The 23,040-nt window shown below is 40.4% G+C and overlaps 1 protein-coding gene across 3 annotated transcripts in view; it reads right to left on the bottom strand.

Annotated features, from left to right (window-relative positions):
* BMP2K (BMP2 inducible kinase) overlaps positions 1 to 12,016 on the bottom strand; it is a 143,703-nt gene extending 131,687 nt beyond the window's left edge. For 2 of the 3 annotated variants that reach the window (XM_019025578.4, XM_055385136.2), the window contains exon 1: positions 11,347 to 12,016. In XM_019025578.4, the coding sequence (XP_018881123.4) occupies positions 11,347 to 11,518 (172 nt within the window). In that variant the 5' untranslated portion in view covers positions 11,519 to 12,016. The remainder of the gene's footprint in view (positions 1 to 11,346) is intronic. The other variant, XM_063705354.1, reaches the window with a different exon arrangement.
* Positions 12,017 to 23,040: the final 11,024 nt, after the last annotated feature.

The following is a 23,040-nucleotide window of genomic DNA, read 5'->3' as shown; positions in this document are numbered from 1 at the left end:
TGCATAATCCCACTCCCTAGAAAAATAGTCCTGACAAGATTCAGGAAAAAAAAAATTACTTTAGTAGTAGTATCTTTTTGATTCATAAAGAATAGTAAAACCTAAACTAACCACTGACAATCTCATTCAAAAGAGAATACTTATGTATAAAGCTCCAGGCAGCCCTAACAATGGTCCAACCAACAAAAATAAAGCAAAATAAGTAAATACAGCATTTAGGCAAGGAGAAGTAGTGTACTGGAACCCTCTCTTCCAGAAAATGAAAGAAAGAATAGTCAAGGGTGGTTTGCTACCCTCTGACCTTTGGGCCAGGCTTACAAATTTCCTAATCTAAAAGCAAACTAAATGTCTTTCCACCTAGAAAATAAGTACCTTCAATATCATACAGTCCAGTTAGAGGAATCCCCAAAGTTAATGCTCATTTGTTTCCCTCCCCAGGAGCCTTAAGGAGATGAGATCCCCTTCTTCTTCCTAATACCCTCATCCTCTTAGACACCATTCATCCCATTGAGTGGTACTATCCGCCACTCAAGATAAAGCCATACACAGCTGACCATCCCCAAAACTGTTTTCTTAAGATCAGTTATCCAAAGCACATACTTTAGACTACCCAGCTCCCGCTCTGTCTAATGGTAGTGGCTCAAGGGAATTCAGGCTAGAACATTTTGAGAGTCACATCAAATACAAGCAATGCAGTACCCACAAAACAAAGATGTACTATACATATAACCATAACAGAAATAAAACAGGCTAGGAGTCCAAAAATAAATCTGGTAGTATTTTTTTCATCCATCTATTTAATGCTAGAACTACATTATTAACAAATATCTCTATCTCCTTATTTTAAAATGGACAGAACTTCAAAAACAGAGTCAGCCTTCTCCTAAATATCAACTGAACAGCTTGATATGTCAAATATGGCTGCTATCCAATTGTTTCATAGTAATTTGTAGCAAGCCCTCTGATCACTTTTGAATACCAAAACTCAACCTCTTACAGAGGTACTCAGTACTATCATGAGTACAGCACTGCAAGAGATAAAAGACAAATACAAGGCCAACCATGGTGCCTCACACCTGTAATCCCAGCACTTTGGGAGGCCAAAGCAGGAGGACCACTTAAGGCCAGGAGTTCAAAACCAACCTGGATAACATAACAAGATCCCATCTCTACCAAATATTTTAAAAATAATGAGAGGGAAAAAAAGAATGAATACAAGATAAGCCTTAAAAGAATTAAATTTTAAAGTAGAGAAAATTACACATTTTATTAGAATAGAACAAAGCTATTTAAGATAAGTGCTATATGAGTAACAGTTGCTATGCAGAGCAAAGGAAGGCATAATTACACTTATTTGGTTGTAGATAGGGTTTCAGGAAAAAATAAAGATTACAAAAAAGTAACTATTTTAAATATATCCTACAAAACCCAATTTTTAACACAGTGGTGGAGGCCAGTATTTGCATTCTGGGCAAACATAACAACATAAGCTAAAAAATAGAAATGGAAAAGTGTGGCAAGGTGGCACATGCCTATTGTCCCAACTGTTGGGAGGCTAAGGCAAGAGGACTGCTTGAGGCCAGTAGCTCAAGGCTGCAGTGAGCTATGATCACACCACTGCACTCCAGCCTAGCCAATAGAGACCGTGTCTCAAAACAAACACACACACACACACACACACACACACACACACACACACACACATTGGGTGGCTTATAAGCAACAGAATTTCTTACTGTTACGGAGACTGGAAAGTCCAAGAGCAAGGTGCTGGGAAATTCAGTGCCTGGAGAGGACTTGTTTCCTCACAGATGGCCATCTTCTCACTCTAACCTTATGTAGTGCAAGGGATGAGGGATCTCTCTGGGGCCTCTTTTATAAGGGCATTAATTCCATTCATGAGGGCTCTCATGACCTAATCATTTCCCAAGGGCCCTATCACTAAATAGCATCACCTTGGGGGTTGGGATTTCAACATATGAATTGGGGGAGGAGTCACAAACATTCAGACGATAGCAGAAAGCTTGAGAGAAGTGCAGAAAATACCAAGCACATGAGTGTAATATAAGTAGGGAGTAAGAGTAAGAGATTAAGGCTAGAGAGGTAGGTTGGAGGTCATACTGCAGGGGGTCCTGAATCCTAGAGTAACGAGTTTGTACTTTACTTGGTTAGGCAAGTAAGAGACTGACATGAGCATAAGTCCATTTTAGGAAGAATAAACTGGAAGGAATACAAGAATTGGTTTGGCAAGGAAAGAGTCTGAAAGAACAGTCCAAATGCTAATGTAATTCTCCAAATGAGATGTATTAAGGACCCAAATTAGGGCTGACAGCATTGGAAACAAAAAGTACCCAATTTCCCACACATATCATGGGTAAACTTTGTATCTGTAAACTTCATCAGAGAAAGTACTGTCATACCTCCTCCTCATATATTCTTTTTGAATAAAAAGGTTTTGTTTTGTTACTAATACTCTCTAAAATACATATATTGTGCATGAGTCTCTTAGAGAACACTATCAAGATAGTAAAATAAGCAATTAAGGTGGCATGCCCACTGAAACTAAATAGTATTCTGAAATGTCACACAATTTAATTTGAGATTCTACCCGGATCTCAAGGAGTAGCATGTAAGGCAACTTCTTAGAAAAGACCTTTTTCCGATGATTAAAAAATAATTTTAGGCTGGGCGCAGTGGCTCATGACTGTAATCCCAGCACTTTGGGAAGCCAAGGTGGGCAGATCACCTGAGGTCAGAAGTTAAGAGACCAGCCTGGCCAACATGGTGAAGCCCCGTCTCTACTAAAAACAGAAAAATTAGCCAAGTGTGGTGGCAAGAACCTGTAATCCCAGCTACTTGGGAGGCTGAGGCAGGAGAATCACTTGAACCCAGGAGGCAGAGGTTGCAGTGAACTACAACTGCACCACTGCACTCCAGCCTGGGCAACAGAGCAAGACTCCGTCTTGAAAAAATAAAATAAAATAAAATAAAAATAATTTCATACTTTAGGATTAAAAAATAAATTGCCATTCCATTGTGAAGTCTGTCAAAGAACTCAAATTGTATAACGATCAAACACAATCCTTTCATTACGGTCTCAATCCTGAAATTGTTCATTGCTATTCCTCATTTATCGAAAAGAGCAGTTAAAATCAGTTACATAGACAGAATCCAAGAATACTAAAATGGAAAAAGATGTTACAAATTCATTTTTTCCACTTCATTTTTTTCTTGAGGAAACTGAAGTCAAAATGTCACAATGCAAGTTAGAGGCAGAACAGGGATTACCAGCTGGTATTTTTCCCCGATAGATGCGTCCAAGAAGGCACTATTTCAAAGATAATTAAAAATGTTAAAATGGGCAAACTAGTAACAACAATCATTCCATATTTTAAAATAATACTTACTGCAAAATGCCTCTAATGTTACTGCAATTCTACAAGACTAGGATAAACCAAAAACAAAGTCTCTCTGTAGAAAAGGCCTTACAACCACTTTCCTGCAGAGAGAGACTTTCGAAACAGTTAGCAGACATGTGCTGACTGACCTCATTTGTAAAGCTGATACACATAGACAAAGAATCTCCAAATTAACTAAGTGCCCAGCTATTTAAAACAGCTCAGTCATTAACCACTCAACTTCCCAACTTAGTCCCCTAAAAATAGCAGGCTGTGGGTAGATGAATGGTTCACCAGATGCATGCAAGATAAAACCAAGGAATAAACAGTCCCAATCTTTTGGAGATGAAATATTATACCCGACCACTAGAAAAGTGTGGCAGCTTTGAAATGGTAGTTCAAGACTCTTAATTTTGGAATCCCAAGTCAAGGCTTTAATCATTCTGATAACTACCAAATGAGCTCTATTGGATGTATATGAAACTACTTCAAGTTCTGACAAAAAAATAGGAGGGAAATGGTGAAAGAAAACCAAGATAATATACAAGATCAGAAAGAACACTACATAAGACCCAGGATCAACATAAGGACATCCGTCTCACTTTCTAGTACATTCTCTAACATTGACAACATCAAGGACCTTTTCCAAGTTTCCCTACTGTGCACCCCATGATGAAACATACTAACAAATATTAATTCATTTTCATTATTTTTAAAATATCGAAGACATAGCCTTTTCAATCTGCCCAGCATGAGAATGTCAGTATTAACCACAATAGTTGACCACAGCCTAGAAGCAAAGATATTTGGCATGTTTGTACAATTTGGCACTTTTATTTTTATTTATTATTTATTTATTTATTTATTTTGAGACAGCGTCTTGCTGTGTCACCGAGGCTGGAGTGCAATGGCTCTATCTCACCTTACTGCAACCTCTGCCTCCTGGGCTCAAGGGATTCTCCTGCCTCAGCCTCATGAGTAGCTGTTATTATAGGCACGTGCCACTATGCCCGGCTAATATTTGTATTTTTAGTAGAGACGGGGTTTCACCCTATTGGCCAGGCTGGTCTCAAACTCCTGGCCTCAAGTGATCTACCTGTCTCAGCCTCCCAAAGTGCTGGGATTACAGGCGTGAGCCACCATGCCCATCCTGTACAATTTAGCACCTTTACTGGAGATAAATGCATTATAAATTTCCACTGTTTTTTTGGAATACTGAAAATTTAGAATAATTGTTTTAGTGTCAGTAGCTTGTCCTTGAATAAAGCTACTACCTCTAGAGGAAATACATTAACGGACAATCAAAATTACATCCTAGGAGCTATCACTACAATAATAACATAAACAACCCAAAAAAGAACCATTTGTTAATAATATTGTATATAGTGTCCTTTGTTGCAAATAATTTCCATTTTATAGTGAAATCATATGCTACTATATGGTCAAAATTTTATATAGCTGATTGAAACTTGAAAATTCAATATGGCTGAGGGACACATAATTTATCTAACAAACTATTCAGATATTTTTCAAACACAAATGTGATACTTATTCAGGATAAATGTGATACCAAATATATAATAAAGTCACTATAATTTCCAAATCAGATTTCACTGAAAGCGTATAACCAAATCGGAACTTAAAAGTTCACTCATAGTTATGAAGAGATTTGGCAATGCACTGTCAGGTACTGTCACACATTATCTTCTCTAATCTTCATAATAGATATTAACTCCTTGTTTCAGAAGAGGAAACAATGTTTTCTAAGAGCTTAATTAAACAACAACAAAAAAAGGTGCTGAGTAAGTACTACTGGACAACTGAATGCACAGGTGAATAGACCTTGGTTCTACCCCCAAAAAGCTCAGCATCCAAAAAAAGCTGTCAAAATCAACCACAAAATGTAAAACAATTTCACAATTGCATGTAACATACTTTTTTTAAAAAGCCACCTTTGTAGAATAAATAAAAATACAATGTCAATAAAGCAAGATAACTACAAGGGGGCATCTGGGTTATTTTTTTTCTTTCCTGTTACAAGTTGTTAAGTGAAATGACACTGCCTTAACGGTTGTTTGTCTTCACCAAACTAGAAAACTCAGAGTCCTCTGGCCTAAGTACAAAACCTTTGATGGTCCAGTAAAGAGCCCTCCATTGGTGCTCTTCAATTTGCAAATTAGGCCTTAAATTCTACTGAAGATCATCATCTGATTAAAAATAAAAAAATCAAGCATCATTTCCTTTGAGAAGTAGCTGAATGTTCATGGTATGGCCAACTTGTGTGATACAACATCAATTAAAACAGAGTCTGTCTAGCCTTAAGAATTTTACTATCTGGTAGTGGAGATGACAGAGGAAGAGTAGTTAACAACCTTAGTGTTTCTAGGTGCTTACATAATTCCATCTCAAGACAGGTTAAATGTGACAAGAGGGAAAAAAGCAAATAGTTACAAGTGTCCACAGAAAGGAGGAAGTGATCATAACCAGTACTTAGGAAACAGGGATTACAGAGACAAAGGCAGAGTGCTAGGCAAGTACAAGATTCAGTCACGGACCAACAGGGAGTGGAGCACATTGCACCAGGCGCAGAGTATTCACCTAGCAAATAATTACAGGTAAGCTTTTAAAGATAAGAAGTGAGCATGAATAACTGTGAATGCCAGGCGAAAAAATGTGATCAAGTAAGATGACTTTGCAGCAACACAACTGCTCACTCCCTCCCCTTCTTGAAATACTCTCATATTTCCAGGTATCAGTGTCCTGGTATTCCTCATACCTCTCTAGCACCTTCTTCTTAGTCTTCTTCGCCCGCTCGAAATCAATGGTACTCGGTACTCAAGACATGGTTCCTGAACCGGCAGCATCTGTATCACTGAAAGAGTGGGCCTCACTCAGACAAAATCAAAAGTTGGGGACCAGGCTCAGCACTTTCTGTTTTACCAAATCCTCTGAATGTTTACAACGAACACTAATGTCTGAGACCAATGCACTATAGGAGTCCTTCAATGAGCACCTTCTCATTCTACACTCTCCCTACATCCATCCTCTCCCAGGGCTTTAAATAACAGCCAGGGCTCACTAATCAATCAGAAGTACCATCTCTAAGCCCAAACACCTTTGCTGAGTTCCAGACCACATACCCAGCTTCCCATTTGATATTTCCTCTCAGATATCTCATCCAAACACATCTCTAAACATGTCTGAACCACTGGCTGTCCTCCAAACACCTCAAAAAAAAAAAAAAAAATCTGTTCCTTCCTTATGTTCCCAAACGGTACTTTCACCCGAGAGATACATAAGCAAGTAATTCCTAACACTTCCTATGACCACCACAAGGTCTTCCCATTTAAGCATTATCATCTTCATCCCCACTGTCATCATTTTAACCTTATAATTTGTATACCTCTCTACACAGCAATCAGCATGATCTTGTAAAAATACAAATCAGAGCATGACACTGCCCCAATTCAAACCCTTCAATAGCTTCCTGTTGCATTTCAGATAAAACCTAAACTCCTCAGCATGGTATACTAAGCCCTGGACCCTGGTCACCTTGCCAACATCATCTTGGATCTCTCTTACATGTGATTCATTCATTGTAGTCCACAGCTCTGAGCGTATTTCAGTTTCTGAAACTTCCTTCCCTCACACAGAGATTTCAGTCTTCATGACATACTTCAAATCACCCCAACCTCACACCTCTGTTTTTACCTAACTTTCTTCATCCTTCAGGTTTCTGCTAAAAGATCAAAAAGGCCTTCCTTGACCCCCCAGTCTAAACTGAATTCTCTCATAAAACCCTGAGCATTGTCTTCACGACACATATCAAAAATTTTAACTATAGTAACTTGGTGATTTTTGTTGGCTTATTTAGCTTTTACCTTCCACACTAATCTGTAAGTTTCATAGGCCAGAAGAATACCTCCACTATTGTCCTCTACTATGTTAAGTAGCACCTAGCAGTGCTTAGCACACCAAAGGCATTTAATGAAGTTGTGTAGTAGTAACAGTTGTTGATATTTTTATTCGATCCTTCCCTTTTTTCTATCCTCTCTATCTTCTCTTCGGAATGTGAACTTACAAGTTACTGGGCAGCCACAGATGGTTTCTGCAAATGAGATATAATGCTTAAATCTATCATTTCCCTACTAATTTATAGTGCAAAATCAGATGTATAGTACAACCTTCCTGAAAAATTAACAACAAGAACTGGCTAATACTTAGCTTATCTAAGCACTTAACTCTAAGAGAAATACTGAGCTATTTTTAAAGAACCCTGTAGTAAATTCCTGGCCTCCAATTACTAACAATCCAATAACCCCCAACACCCATCTCAGTAAATCTTACCCACATCACCATATTCACACTATCATTCCTACCCAGCCCCCATAACCTCGTGATTACATTATCTCAACAAGTTATCTCTGCTCTCCCAGTCTCAACACCCCATTTTAGGTCCATTTTGTACCAAGGACATTTAGGGAAAACAATGTCCCCTACTCAAAAACCAACTTATTATCAATCAGTATTAAATTCCTCAGACTAGCACCAAAGGCTTGTTATGGTGATGCATGTGGTCAACAAGCCAACCCCAGGTTTTAGTAAAAACTTGGAAGGTTACATTGAATTAATTATATGAGCCTGACAATTTGTTACTGTTTGAAGCTAAAAGCAACATACCGCTCTCCCTCATTTCTACAGACCAAAGTTGGGATCTGCTTAGTACAGACTCCTAAACAGTTTTTGAGAAAAAAAACATGAACTGCCTCACTATGTTATCAGTCCTTTAAACTTTGAGGAGGAACTAAAAAGGTGCAAGTTCTATTTTCAAACACTTATGTGCTTGACTACAAAGACATTATGATACAAAGTATATAATGTTTCAGAGAGAAAACTTTAACAGTTTAGTTATAGCATACAACCTACCCCTGAGAATCTGCTTTTCAAATTATAGACATAATATGTGCATATACATATCTACCTATAACAAAGGTTGCTCCTCATTAGTTGGGGACACTATATTTACAAATTCATCTACTCACTAACATTTATTTGTATCCCCAAAATCATTACTCATAGCACTTCCACTGTCATTGCAGACATGTGCACAATAGTGAAAAATGTGAGTCTACTGACATGCACATTCTAGTTTCAGCTTACATAGTGTAAACAAGTGTCCTTTTCATGGTCTATTTAGTGCCATGTTTTTCTCATTTTTGTGCTTGCTATTGGTGATTTCACTGTTGAAAACAGTCCCTAAGCATAGTGCTAAAGTGCTGTCTAGTGTTCAAGGAGCAAAGACTACAGAGAAAATACAAGTGTTAGATAATCTTCATTGAGGCATGATTTACAGAGCTGTTGGCCATGATTTCAATGTTAATAAATCAACCAAATATATTAAATAAGGTGTATTTAAACTGCAACACACATAAAACAAGGTTGTATCTTGATCAGTTGACAAAAATGTTGTGAACAGCAGCTTTCAGGAATCTAACACCATAGTAGGAGCAGTGGTTCAGTGTTTGCTAATCCAGTTTTCACGGTGACTTTTTGCAACATAACTAATTATATACAAATAACAACAGAGAGACGGACGGATTTATTAAAAAGACACTGCAGAGGTCATTATGAGTAAACTACCAATGTTTGCAGGAGCATGGCAAAAACACTTCAGGGCACAGTATCTACTGAGTCTTCCTGGCTCTGTTTAAACAACTTTGGGCCAAAACAAAAAATGCAAAATCTACCAAGTCTGTGCTTTGGTCTATCTTAGCTTCTACCGCTTTGCCTACTCAGTGGTATCCCTCTCCCCAAATCAAGTACTCTAAACTTGAATGCATTTTCACAAGTACATGACCCAATCTTATGATCAGGCAGACCCATCAATTATTGATTAATCACGCTTAAATGCGAACTAGACTTGTGCTTAAACATCTTGTCTAAATTGTGGCACTATTTATTAGGAAGGGAGAGGGGTATTAAGCATCTGAAATAAGACCGGCCAGGATCAAAATTAAACTGATTATACATAGACAATTCCAGTTGTGTGGGTGATGGAGACAGAAAAAATATACAAGGAAAGAAAACCTAGGCCTTGGCCTCCCTTCTAGGAAATTAAAGCTGGGGTGTAGGATGGAGAAGTTTCATCTTCCAAAAGGATTTCTTCAGTCCTTGCTTCCTCCTAGCATTTGATTATTGATTTTTCAAGAGAAATGATACATTTATGGCAAAAGTCAGTGGAACACTCTAACAGTGACATTAGCGCTTGAAATAAACTTTTATTCTTCGTTATGGTTGAACGAACTCTCCTTTTGAAATTCATCTTTATTACTTTCCAAAATTATTTTTTTATTGAAAATGGCTTGCTTAGGGTAGTGATAAGATATGCTTAGGGTAGTGAGTAATACAAGTTACAAATTCAAAATCTAATTTGTGAAATGTCAGTATTTTTTTCTATTAAATAAAAGACCCATCTGGGATTTAGTGGAATGAGTGAGTGTAACACTACTCAAGCTACACTTCAATTAGTTACTAAAACAATTCAAAGACAGAATATGGCATTTGAGTGAAGAGCCATGTGCTTTTAAAACCTACAACACAATCTAAACCAATAATTGAAATTCATGTGTAATAAAGAGCTAGAAAACTTTATAGTATAGTAAATCTTTTATAAAGACCACTCACCACATATTCATTCTTCTGAAAAACTAAGGATCCTCCTTCTCCCACCTCTCCAAGTTTCGGCTAAGATCATTATTCTGAGCAATGGTTCACGAAACAATGATACGTACACCTGAATAATTCACGATTTCCTTCTCTTTCAAATATTTTATACAAAAATCTTCAGGTTTTTTTCCCTTGTGCTAATTTACTCTTGTGTATAGCATTTCAAAAAATACAAGCGGAATCTCAGTCTACTGTTTTCAAACCACATCAACGTCTAACGCTCAGAGAACTGAATCCACTCTTCGATTTTTTTTATCTTAACCATAGAACTTAAAAGGGCCATTTATCAACAAAAAGTATTTCTTTTAAAGTGTTTATTTTGTAGTATCATTTTGCAATTAAAAACTCAAAGGCCAATGAAGCATGCAGCACACAGGGCAAGCATTTCCTACAAGGCAATTATGCCAGAAATACAAAACTAAATTCTAAGTTCTTCTTTTAAAACGGAGTAAACTTTTTTTGTAAGTAGACTTCTACCTGCCGTCATAACCTGTTCCAGATCATGAAGGACCGACCACAAAACCTCGTTAAGTGAAAGTTAACCTGCTTTTATATCACCTTTTAAACTACTATCAAAGAGACATACTGGGAGGGCATGAATAGCACCTTGTCCAACAGAGAAGATTCTAAATAACAAAGATAAATGGGCTTCAAGTTTACCTGCTCCTCAGTGCAACCTACTAACTGAATTTAGAGCAAAGGATCACCTCCAACACGCACACATGCACACAAATACATTGTTTTTCAACAGATGACTGAGCTGCAGCAAACCCCAGCTTGACACCAGGGGCTGCAGGGTCCTATGCCCTGCAGCGCGGGTGGAGGCTTAGATGAAAAGGCCAACGCATGACACCCGTCTGAGCCACAGCTGGCAGAACGGAGCTTCAACCCTGTTCGATCTGACCCTCTAATGAGTCACTGGCCCAATCGTAACACCAACCCACTTCCTAGCCCGTCTACTACCTATTTTCTCGCGTCAAAAAGCACAGAAAATGATTTAAACTAGGCATGAGAGAACTGTGCACCGAACGGAGCAGCCAGCGGCAAGAAAAGCCAGCTTAAGAGAGAAAGCCCGAGCCACTCTTTAAGAGCCCCCGCTGGCCCGGCAGCAGAGGAAGAATGGGGTATAAGAGTCAGTCCGGAGGGCGAGGACCCGGAGAAGCCGCCGCCACACCCCAACCCTCCCTCACCTGCCTGTCCGAGCCTCCCCGGGTGCCCGTACCTTCGGCCAGCGACTCTTCCAGGGTGACCTGGTGGCGGCCGACCGCGAACACCCGGACCCCCACGGACGAGCCGCCGGAGCCGCAGCCGGCCCCGGCCCCGCCAGCCCCGCCACCCGCCGCTCCGCCGCCGCTGCCGCCCTCCGACTTGGGCATCCGAGAGAACTTCTTCATGGTCCCGCCGGCGAGCTGGAGGGCGCAGGGAGCGTGCAAGGGCAAGTCCCCGGCCCGGCGAGCAGCCGGGCGTCCGCGAGGGGTCGCCGCCCCTGGCCCGTCCGAGCGTGCTGCGGCCCGCCAAGCCTCACATTCCGCGCTCCCCAAGCGCACAGCCCGGGCCCCGCCGCCCGCTCCGCGGCTCCGCTGCAGCTGCCCGGCTCCCGCAGAGGGCGGTGGGGAGGGCGGGGACGGGGCGGGGCGCGAGGGGGCGGGTCCGAATGCAGGGGCGACGCCGCCGCCTCCGCCAGTGCCCCGGGCGTCCCGCCGCCTCACTAAGCGCCTGGAGCGCGAGCCGGGGTAGAGGAAGAGAGCGAAAGAGGCTGGGCGGCCGGCCCCTCCAGGGAGTGGGCTAGACGTCGCAGGCCGCAAATCCGCAGGACCGCAGCCCGTCGCGCCGCCGCCGCCCCGGCCGGACCCGAGCCGCCCGCCACTCGTGGCCGTTGGCGGGGGGGGGGCGCTGCTGCCAACCGCTCGCTGAGGCCAGGCGCCCCGCGCAGGCGCGCTGCCCGCGCCGCCGGAAGTGACGGTTCCGGCTCTTGTCACGTGGAGGGGGACCAAGGGAGGTGATTGTGGGGGTTGGGGACTAGGGCAAAGTCGGGGGTCCCGGGTCCGGGGTTGCGCCGGGAGGGTACTCGCCAGGCCCGACTTCAAGCAGGGAGGTGGCCCGGGACTGGCTCCCGCGCTGGTCACGCACCGGGGTCCGTCATCTCGACCGGGAGTCGCTGTGCCACTCTAGGGGCTTAAAAATGCCGCCAACAACTTTACCCCTGCTGAGGAACTTCTCGCTTCGTTTCTTAGCCAGTTTTCCAGGCCTTCTCCCTTGAGAATCTCCTTCCGCTCGCCCACCCTGAGCGTGGGAGGTGGGAGCAGGACGGAACTGGAGTGGGTTCCAGTAACTGGACTTCTAAACCGGCTCGGTGTCGTCGCGCTCTGTAGCGGACGCTTGTGCTGGGAAGCGTTTTGCAGTTTATAAATTACTTAGGAGTACTTTAAACATCTCACGCCTGCTGTACCGCAGCCATGTGGGGGTATTCAGAGCAGGTATTAAGGCCGTTTTGCAGACCATTCATCACTCTTGGCTAAAAGAACTTAACGGAGTCGCCCAAGGTCACACAGCTGGCTCGTGGTAATTGGGGACCATTCTTTGATTCATAATTTTGTGCTTTTGGCCACCCTGAAAAAGTAAGGTCAGATCGTTGAAAAACGGGCAGATTTAAGGCTGTTTGGAAGCAAAAGCGACCACTGCGTCCCCCTCAAATCAGAGAGATTTGCACCCCCTACCAAAAAAAAAAAAAAAAGCCCTGTTGTATCAATTTCATAAACTGCAGGAGTCTCCTGACTGCAGGGTGAAGCAACAAAATAAATATGGGTGTAAAACATTCAGGAGTGGTAGGGAATGGCAAACTGTAGAGCCTGTGTAAAGAGAGCAGCCAATTCTCAGCTCCAGCCTACTTTTCCACAAAAGAAGATAGGCACACACACTGTGCCCAGAGGTTCCAGTTTCTTAAGAGAACCAAAAACCTGGAACTTTTTTCTAATGTGGCATTTCCCTAATTTTTAAAATATAGATCAAATAAATTGTATCTGCAGGACTCCAGTATGCACCTTCTATGAAAGTAGATGAATGTGGTTCTATCCCCACCCCTATTTCTTTATTCTTTTTAATGAGATAACGGGTAGAAACGTTAGAAAATGTGCTTAGACAAAAACTTTGAACTTAAAATCCTTGTTCTTTCTTCTCTGCTATTTGAAGAGAAGCTATTTCTGCCAACACTAAAATAGTGCTCTGGATTTAGACATTTCTGCTACATAACCCACTAAACTAAAATTCTTCATCCAGAGACCTGACGTTTAAAGTAGATTCCAGCTTAGTGGAAGTGAGATTATATGTCAGATGATTGATGTGGTGTGGCAGTTGGGGATTTCCATTTAGAAACAAGCTGACCACTTTCGTTGCTGTGGGGCTTCATTGTGGAGTCTCATTCCTAAATTTGAATTGTTTTGAATTGTTTTTTAAGCAGAATAATGGAAAGATTAAGTCATTTCATGCAATTCAAAACTGGAGTCAGACAAACATACAAAGTTTGGGCCTGATATAACTTCACCTGATCACAACAAGCCTGCTATAATAAGTTTCAAAGTTAGTTTACGAGGATCACTTGAGGCCAGGAGTTCAAAACCAGCATGGTCAACGTAACAAGACCTCATCTCTTTTAAAGAAAAAAAAAAATTAAAAATTAGCCAGGCATGGTGGTGGTGCACCTGTAATCCCAGCTACTCAGGAGGCTGAGGCAGGAGGATCGCTTGAACCAAGGAGTTCAAGGCTGCAGTGTGCTATGACGGCACTGCTGCACTCCAGGCTGGGTGTCTCTTAAAAACAAACAAAAGTTTGACCAGTCGAAGTGGCTTGCACCTATAATCCCAGCACTTTGGGAAGCCGAGGTGGGTGGATTGCTTGAACTCAGGAGTTCAAGACCAACCTGGGCAATATGGTGAGACCTTCCATCTCTATCAAAAATACAAAAATTAGCTGGGCGTGGTGGGGTGGCGCAGGCCTGTGGTCCCTGCTACTTGGGAAGCTGAGGTCGGTGGATCACTGGAGCCAAGGAAGTCGAGGCTGCAGTGAGCCATGATAGCACCAGCTGCACTCCAGCCTGGACAACAGAGGAAGACCCTGTCTCTAAGTAAATAAATAAGTCAATTTACAATTAATGTGGTAAAGATTACTTGTATGTACCAGTGTGACTTGACTTTTGATATTGAAATGTATAATTATAATAAATGTATAATTAAATGTGTAATAATGTATAGACCCCCTCTGAAAGACGAGGGTAACACCAAGCAATATGTTCTTTGATTTTTCTCACCAAGCATGTGACAAAATTTGGATATCCTCCCATCTTTATAGTACGTTAACGTCACAATATTCTGTAACACGCAATAACAAACATATAACTTAAAAATGCAAAGACTACTAACAATCAAAAACATTAGAAAGGTGTGGTAGTGCACACCTATGGTCCCAGCTACTCAAGAGGCTTAGGCAGGAGGATCGTTTGAGCCCAGGAGGTTGAGACTGCAGTGAGCTGTGATCGCACCACTGCACTCCAGCTTGGGTGACAGAGCAAGACCCTCTCTCAAAAAAAAGCAAAAATGTTGTAGAGTATTTCCCCTCTTATCCAGGAAGGATACATTCCAAGACTCCCAGTAAATGCCTGAAAGTGAGGATAGTAACCAAACCATCTATATATAATGTTTTTTCCTGTATATACATACCTTTGATAAGGTTCAGGGTTTAAAATAGGTACAGTAAGAGGTTAACAACAATAATAAATTAGAACAATTATAACAATTTCGTGGATGGAAGATTCATTTTTACTGTAGATCTTAGCAACCTCAGCATATGATTTTTTTTAATTAAGTTGAGAACTTCACCTTTTCATTTAAGGAAAGCACTTTATGGCTTCTCCTTGGCATATTCGAATTGCTAGCATCATTATGCTTGCACTTGGAGCCATTAGTAAGTAAAATAAGGTTCCTTGAACACAAGCACTGTGACAGTGGATCTGAAAACTGGGAAGGCTACTAAGTGACAGGCAAAGAGTATAGACAGATATACTGGGCAAAGGGATGATTCACCTACCAGTCGGGCTACTCAGAACAGCGTGCAATTTAAAATTTACCAATTCATTTTTCTGGAATTTTCCATTTAATATTTTCAGACCATTGTTGACCACAGGTAACTGAAACTGAGGAAAGTGAAACTGTGGGGATGGGGGATTACTATATTACTAATAACAAGAAGGCCAAACATTTACAAACACTTTTATTACCAAAAGATATTAACATCTATTGTTAAATCATATTCTTCTAGCAAATTTGTGAAATAAGAATGTGTAACCTGAAATCAATTTTTAGGCAGAAATTGAGATATTAGGGCAGACTGTAACCAGCAGAAAAACTATATTGAAATTTCTAGTCTTTCAGATTTCTTTGAGAAAATCTTATAGCCATATATTAATTTCTCACTCCTGCACCTTAAATTTATTTACTGGCTTATAGTAGATTAAGTATTGTAAAGACTTTCATTTTAATGAATCATGCAATTCTTGGACATAAAATACTCTTCATGATTTAAAAACCTTTGTAATGCACTAGCTAGTGTTTAGAACAAACTAAAATGCTATGATGTGATCTGAAATTTCAAGAGGTACAAATACAGAAGTCAAATCCCAGACCCCAAAGCAAACTTTTCTATCAACATACAATATTAAACATGTAGTATCTTTCCTAATTAATATTAGACTATTAAAATCTGTGCTTACGATTTTAAGAGGTTCCATACATTTTAACCTTTAGCATTTTTAATGAGTCAACATAGTGAATATTTCTTTAAGTAAATAGATCTTTTCCAAATATTCTTCTGTGTGTGTGTGTGTGTGTGTGTGTGTGTGTCTGGGTGGGTGGGTGGGTGTGTGGTTACGGTTTGATGATCTTCCCCAGCGTACACTGGAAGGATTACTGAACCTAGTCGCATCACAGTATGTATACTCAGAGTGTCCTAATCACCATTATTTGGATTTGAAGCCAAAAAGAATGGGCTCAGTGGTTCTGAAGCAGAAATTTTAGTGAATACAAAGATGTGGGAAGGCCAGGCCTGGTAGCTTACGCCTGTAATCGCAGCACTTTGGGAGGTCAAGGCAGGAGGATTGCTTGAGCCCAGGAGTTCAAGACCAGCCTGGGCAATATAATGAAACCCATCTCTACAAAAGAACATTTAAAAATTAGCTGAGTGTGGTGGTGCATGCCTGCAGTCCCAGCTACTCGGGAGGCTGAGGTGGATCGCTTAAGCCCAGAAGGTGGAGGTTGCAGGGAGCCGAGATCACACCACGGCACCATTGCTAATGTTGAAAAATGAAATGTTTCTAATGTCTATATCCAGGAAAACTCTCTTGTGTATTTGGAGTTCCATGCAGAAGGCAGTCTCAGGCATTGTTTTGGTGGAGACGTAGCTTCTGTTTCTCTTACTGACAGTCCAAATTCCAAGTTCTATGAACAGTTGTAACCTTTCTTGTTTTTTTTTTTTTGTTTTTTTGTTTTTTTTGCAAATGTCCAGATGCCATTCTTTGCATGTTCCCAACCACCTCCCAGTAGTACTGACCAGGTGAACCAAGATGAGCCCAGTGCACAAACTAATCTTTCAGTGCACTTTTTCAGCTTTTGTCTGATACTTCCACAATGGGCATTCTTCAGATGATCAGAAGTGATGAGATTATTACTGTGTCACCATCTCACGTCATATCCAGTTTTCTGGTTTATCATAAAAGATATACAACTCAGGGACAGCTGCCTAGATGAGATGCATAGGGCAAGGTACAGGAAGTGGTAGTGCACAAAGCATCCATACCTTCTCCGGGTGCACCACCCTCCCACCACCTCGATGTGTTCACCAACACAAAAGCACCATCTTCTAGTTTTGCACTCATTATTAGACCATGGAAGAACATCAGATGTGGCTTCCTGTCAGAAAATGAAATCTCTACCAAACAAAAAAAAAATGTAGATTCTGGCCATCTTAAACAATGGCATTGAGGTGACTTACAGTCAAAATACAGATATAGATAGTTTAATAAAAGTAAAAGAATTATAATTTTATTTCAATTTGTTTTAGATATATCAATCATATATTTATAGCTGTATTACTATAAAAATAATTGGAAAGTTGCCACATAATGAAGACTCTTATTTTTAAAAATAGATTGCTTCCCTTTACACATTTCACGTTACACATTTCTGATAAAGTCAATACATCATCATAGCTAACTACAGGATTCTGAGATCCTTAAACAGGAAGAATTTTGACAATGAGGGAAGAAAGAATGATTGTTACATTTTGTTTTCTACTGGAAAAATATAACCTAACCCCCATGTATTTTGCATTAAGGTGGCTCTCAAAGACCTATGAGAAGTGAGAAAGACTGACACAGATTAAATAAATGTGCTTATCCCAAAAGGCTTATTCCACTGCCACAGTGACCTTCATAAGTCATGTCTCCCAATAACTGATTAATCATTTTTCCTCATAAGTCAGTGTTTTCCTTTGATAACATGTCTTCTATCATCATTAGCCTCACTGTGTTTTACTGTTAAGAATAATTATTTTTCCTCGGCCAGGCGTGATGGTTCATACCTATAATCCCAGCACTTAGAGAGGCAGAGGCACAAGGATCATTCGAGGCCAGGAATTTGAGACAAACCTGGGCAACACAGTGAGACTGTCTCTACAAAACATTTTTTTTTAACTTTTTTAAAAGAATATTTTTCCTGGCTAACATTATTACATTATACCAAGTTAAATGTTCATGTCTTTGCTTTCCAAAAAAGTAAAAGTTCTAAGGTCTATTAAAAGAATATGTACGCCTCCATTATCAAAACAAATGTTTTTAAGATATCAGTAATATTTAAATCCTCTGTTAAAACTACTCAATATCATCACTATACCTTGTAAAAATTCATATATACCTAAAAAAAATCAATCTGGTTGTATAGTGCAAAATACCAAGATACTCACAAATATTCTTAACAGGAAATATGACTCATTTGACATGAAATACAATTCTATGATAGAGTTTTGACTATGCTTTTAAAACAGCTTGACCATGCTTTTAAAAAAGACTGCAGGATATAGGCATCTTCACCACCAAGAGAGGCGCTTTCTTCCTTACCCAGCAAATGGAGTGGCAGATAGGGGAGTTCTGCACCTTGTCCTCACACCTCATGACAGGGATAGCTTTCTCCCTAGAGAAGTATCTGTCCTAGAAAGTAGGATTACAAACACATTTCTGGATATGTTCCCACCCTCCCTCTTCTTCTTTTTTTTTTTTTTTTTTTTTTTGAGATAGAACTTGCTCTGTTACCAGGCTGGAGTGCAGTGGCGTGATCTCAGCTCACTGCAACCTCTGCCTCCTGGGTTCAAGCGATTCTCCTGCCACAGCCTCCCAAGTAGCTGGGATTACAGGTGTGTGCCACCATACCCAGCTAATTTTTGTGTTTTTAGTAGAGAAAGGGTTTCACCATGTTGGCCAGGATGGTCTCGATCTTCTGACCTAGTGATCCACTCGCCTTGGCCTCCCATAGTGCTAGGATTACAGGCATGAGCCACGGCACCCAGCCCTCCCTCTTCTTTATAGCCCTGCATTTCCTTCCTGTAGACAAGCTACTACCTTTCTCCTGTTAACATTTATATAAAACTTCAGCAGAGTATAAAGTAAGAACTAATTCTTATTGGGCACTTGCAATGTGCCCGTGCTACTCTAAAGTGCTTTAAATGTATTAACTCAGTAAATCTTTATGACAACACTATACAATAGCTTCTATGATTTCTCTTACTTTGCAGAAGAGAATACTGATGCACGGAAAGATTAGGTCACAAGCCCAAGGTCTTACGACTTTAAACAGGGTTCAAAAACACCTGTTATGACTTTATGGCTCATGCTTTTAACCACACCATACGGATTCTTTGAAAATACGCAATAAATGACATGATAGCTACAGTCTGAAATGATAAGGTACCTCCTGCTGTACCCTCCATCTACTTATCTTAGATGTGTGCCACCACAGCTCAGGGAACCCTGCTATAATAAGTGGGATTATGTTTAATTTCTGATTAACTGGGTATTTAAAATTTGTTTTAAAATTTTTTTTTAGGTTTACACTGTTTATTTATGACAAACATTCCATATCCATGATTCTCTCCTGTCAAACATGTTTTCAGATGATGCCACTGGCCTTGGCCAATCAGAGAATGTAGTCATCTGACTCATCCATCCTGCAAATGACCTTGCAGACAGCATACGTTTTAAACTAGCCATTAAACCTGCCTGTGACCTTGTCAGCCTCCACCACGTTCATCTGGATGGATGCATGGTTCTTGGCACCAGTGATGCGGTTACTAGCAGAGACTTTCTGCCGCATGTACAGGTCCACAAGCTCGCCGCTGTCCTTCTGCATCTCAAGACCGCGCCTGCTGCCACAACACTGCATGTGAGCAGAGAAAAGAAAACAACTGGGTATCTGTAAAATTTAACAAATATTTGCTAAATATCTAAAAAGGGTAAAGCACTGTAGATTGGGGCAGCTAGGAGGAGCTGAACAAGTTGAATAAAACAAATCATGGCTTCAAAGTTTATACACTTTTGGAGTGGATAAAAGTATGTACAGGACCATATAAGAGAGACGGAGACAAATTGGGAGTGGAGATAAGGCTGACTCTAAGTTATGTACAAATGATGGGCTCTAAGGTCATATTATTATGGTGCGTTGCCTTCAAGTCTCCTCCTGGCAGTATGGTTGATGTTGTGATCTTACAAACTTCTGGAGACAGAAAAGCAGCTCTTGTCGGTTTGGAAGCAAATGAACAATCCCCCTGGAAACATATTAAATTCTACCCCAATGTGTTGAACTGATACTGAAGCTCTATACATCCATGACACACATATACACATGCAAAATAATCGATTCAAGTTACTGTAGTTACTGTGGAGGGACAGAGAAGAAGAAAGTACTGAAGTTCAATTCAGCTTTTGCTTCAGTCATTTATTAAAATTTACATCTTGTTTTACCCAGCCTTCTATCAAATGTGGTAGAGACTATTAACTGAACATGAACAGTGTGCCAAGTAGTGTGTGAACCAATTCACAATAAGAACCCATACAGTGTGATAAAAATTATGGAATTTCAGAGGTGGAAAATGATATAATCAATTGGAGAAACTGAAAGGAAGCAGAATAGAAACACTTATTGAGCACCTTGTATGTCTCAGACATTACAGGTAGCACTTTCTATATGTTACCTCTTTAATCCTCTAACAAGTGAAGTAGATTTTATTACCCCTACCTTGCAGCTCTCTACTCCAGCCAGACCTGAAACACTTTCATTTCTTACCAAGTTGTTTCAGGCCCTAATGCTTACTTGGGTTAGAATGCCTTGTTCTTTCTCATGATCACCTGATTCAATGGGTGACTATGTGGATCTCAGGGCAACCTCCCCTCTGAGAGCTTTTCTGAGCTCTGCCACCTGCTAATCCAGGGTTAGAATGGACTAGGTTCTAATTTGTACCCCCTATACAGTTTACAGACCCTCAGAACTACATCTGTCACTTAACTACAGGGGCTTCCTTACATGCCTGTCTGCCTCTACTGAACTGTAAGAGCTTTGAGGAAAGGGAGCATGCCACAATGTTGCCTTAAAACCCAGTGTCAGTCAGGCGCAGTGGCTCATGCCTGTAATCCCAACACTTTGGGAGGCCGAGGTGGGTGGATGACCTGAGGTCAGGAGTTCGAGACCAACCTGGCCAACATGGGGAAACCCCGTCTCTACTAAAATACAAAAATTAGCTGGACATGGTGGCGTGCGCCTGTAATCTCAGCTACTCAGGAGGCTGAGGCAGGAGAATTGCTTGAACCTGGGAGGCGGAGGTTGCAGTGAGCCGAGTTCGTGCCACTGCACTCCAGCCTGGGCAAAACAGTGAGACTCCGTCTCCAACAAACAAACAAACAAACAAACAAACAACAACAACAAACCCAGTGTCAAGCAGCATGCTTGACATATACTAGGCATTGAATAAATGAATGAATGACTTAGCCAAAAATCTAATAAGTGGTAGAGCTAAGGAGTTGAGACCAGGGTGAAATCTCAGGTCTGTCTGAAACTCCAAGGTTAGCCTATCTGCACCTAAGTTTCGGTCGTCTTTAAAAGAGGAAGAATCTAGTTTTTGTTTTTGGTGGTGGTGGTGTGGTTTTCTAAGGGGGTTTGGAGGTGGTGTGATCTATGAATATTAAATAATAATATATAATTAATACCAGTCACAGTTCTGGACACATCATAGATAATCAAGAAATGTCAGTTCCCCTCTGCTTTCCCTGTATCATCTTGTTCAAAGTTATACTTGAAGCAACAGAGTAAAGACCCAAACTACTCTACCACGCTACCCTTTCATCACAGGTGCCTCACAGATATAAGCTATTCATTCTCATTTTTGGTGAGTTTTTAGCCCTCTTATCATTTATCATTTCATTTTATTTTTTCCTGTTTTGGTGAACTTAAAATTGCGATTGTAGTTGAAAACAATGTAGGCAGACTTGAGGCAGGAAAGAGGCTTTGCCCTGGGTAAAAGCCTCCAAAGGGCAAGAACCATGGCTTTTCCATCTGTGTATATGTCTGTTCCCAGTAAGGTCTTAATAAACATTTGCGGACTGAAGTGCATTGGCCAACTTAAGGCTGGATCATTTCCCGGATCTTTGATGCTAGTCTTAAGAGAAAAAATGCTGGCAGCTAGGAAAAAAGAAAAAAAACAAAAATCAGGAAATGGGCACTGTTCAGTTTATAGAACTATATAAGAAAGGATATTCTGATTCTAGAGTGAAAAGCTTATGCAATAAGGTAAAATCAGGACAGCATGACCAAGAGAATGCTATAAGTAAAGTCATCAACAAGACAAAGATAGGTGAGAAACTCTGAAACTTGACAGTTGTAAATTTGAAAGCAAAGCTTGGGGATATAAAAAAAGCCTGGTCCCCACCACTCCAAACACACAAATCTGCTTTAGGATGATGATTAATTTTCCCCTGCCTAAAATATCTCACCCTTTTCACTCTTTTTGTTCTTGCTGTTTCCCTAACCTTGAACACTGTCTTTTCCTCCTCGCCATCCACTTTAGGCATTTATAGCATTCCTAATTTGCTTTACCTTCTCCAAGTTTTTTCCCAACTTCCTCACTTCATAGTAATACAACAATTCTCAAAATTACCATAGCACTTTTGTCTGCATACAAAGCCTGGCATACTGTGTTCTTTAATTGGTCACTATGCATAAGTCTTAACTATGAAACAAAATGCATGCTTTTTGTTTGACTATGAAACAAAATGCATGGTTTTTATTTTTAAGTAATCCCATTGCATATGTAGCCCAATACTAGGGATATTGCAGGTGGTAAATACTTAAGTGCCTGGATAGTAAATGCCACTTTGAATTGACATTTTGAGATATGTGGGGTTTTTAAATTGCATTTTGGATTAACAGGAATAAAATGAATTAAAGACAAATACTTTGAAGGGGGAGTTACAACTGAACAGAGTCTAGATAAGCAGAGATAAATTTCTCTGCACTGGTGTTTAAAGGTAAAAAAGAAGTTCCTATTGTAGATCTTTTCTTGAAAAAATCTCCATGAAGTATGAGCAGATATTACCTTAAAACAATTTTTATTATTTGTTTTCATCTTGATGAAGATCATATACCACCTTAGTGTATATTACCAGTTACAATGGAAACTATATGTACCCACTTCTTAAATTATATTACTTGCAAATTGCTTTTTATTGAATGTTTTCAATTATGCTATTTGTGTATTGCCCTAAAAATAATATTTAAAGGAGTCACTCTTAAAAGGATAAGTACAGTAGTTCCCCCTTATAGGTGGTCTT

This window comes from Gorilla gorilla, chromosome 3, assembly GCF_029281585.2.
Source record: "Gorilla gorilla gorilla isolate KB3781 chromosome 3, NHGRI_mGorGor1-v2.1_pri, whole genome shotgun sequence".
Lineage (NCBI taxonomy): Eukaryota > Metazoa > Chordata > Mammalia > Primates > Hominidae > Gorilla > Gorilla gorilla.
Note: the sequence above shows the minus strand (reverse complement) of the source record. Positions and strands in the feature narration are given on the sequence as shown.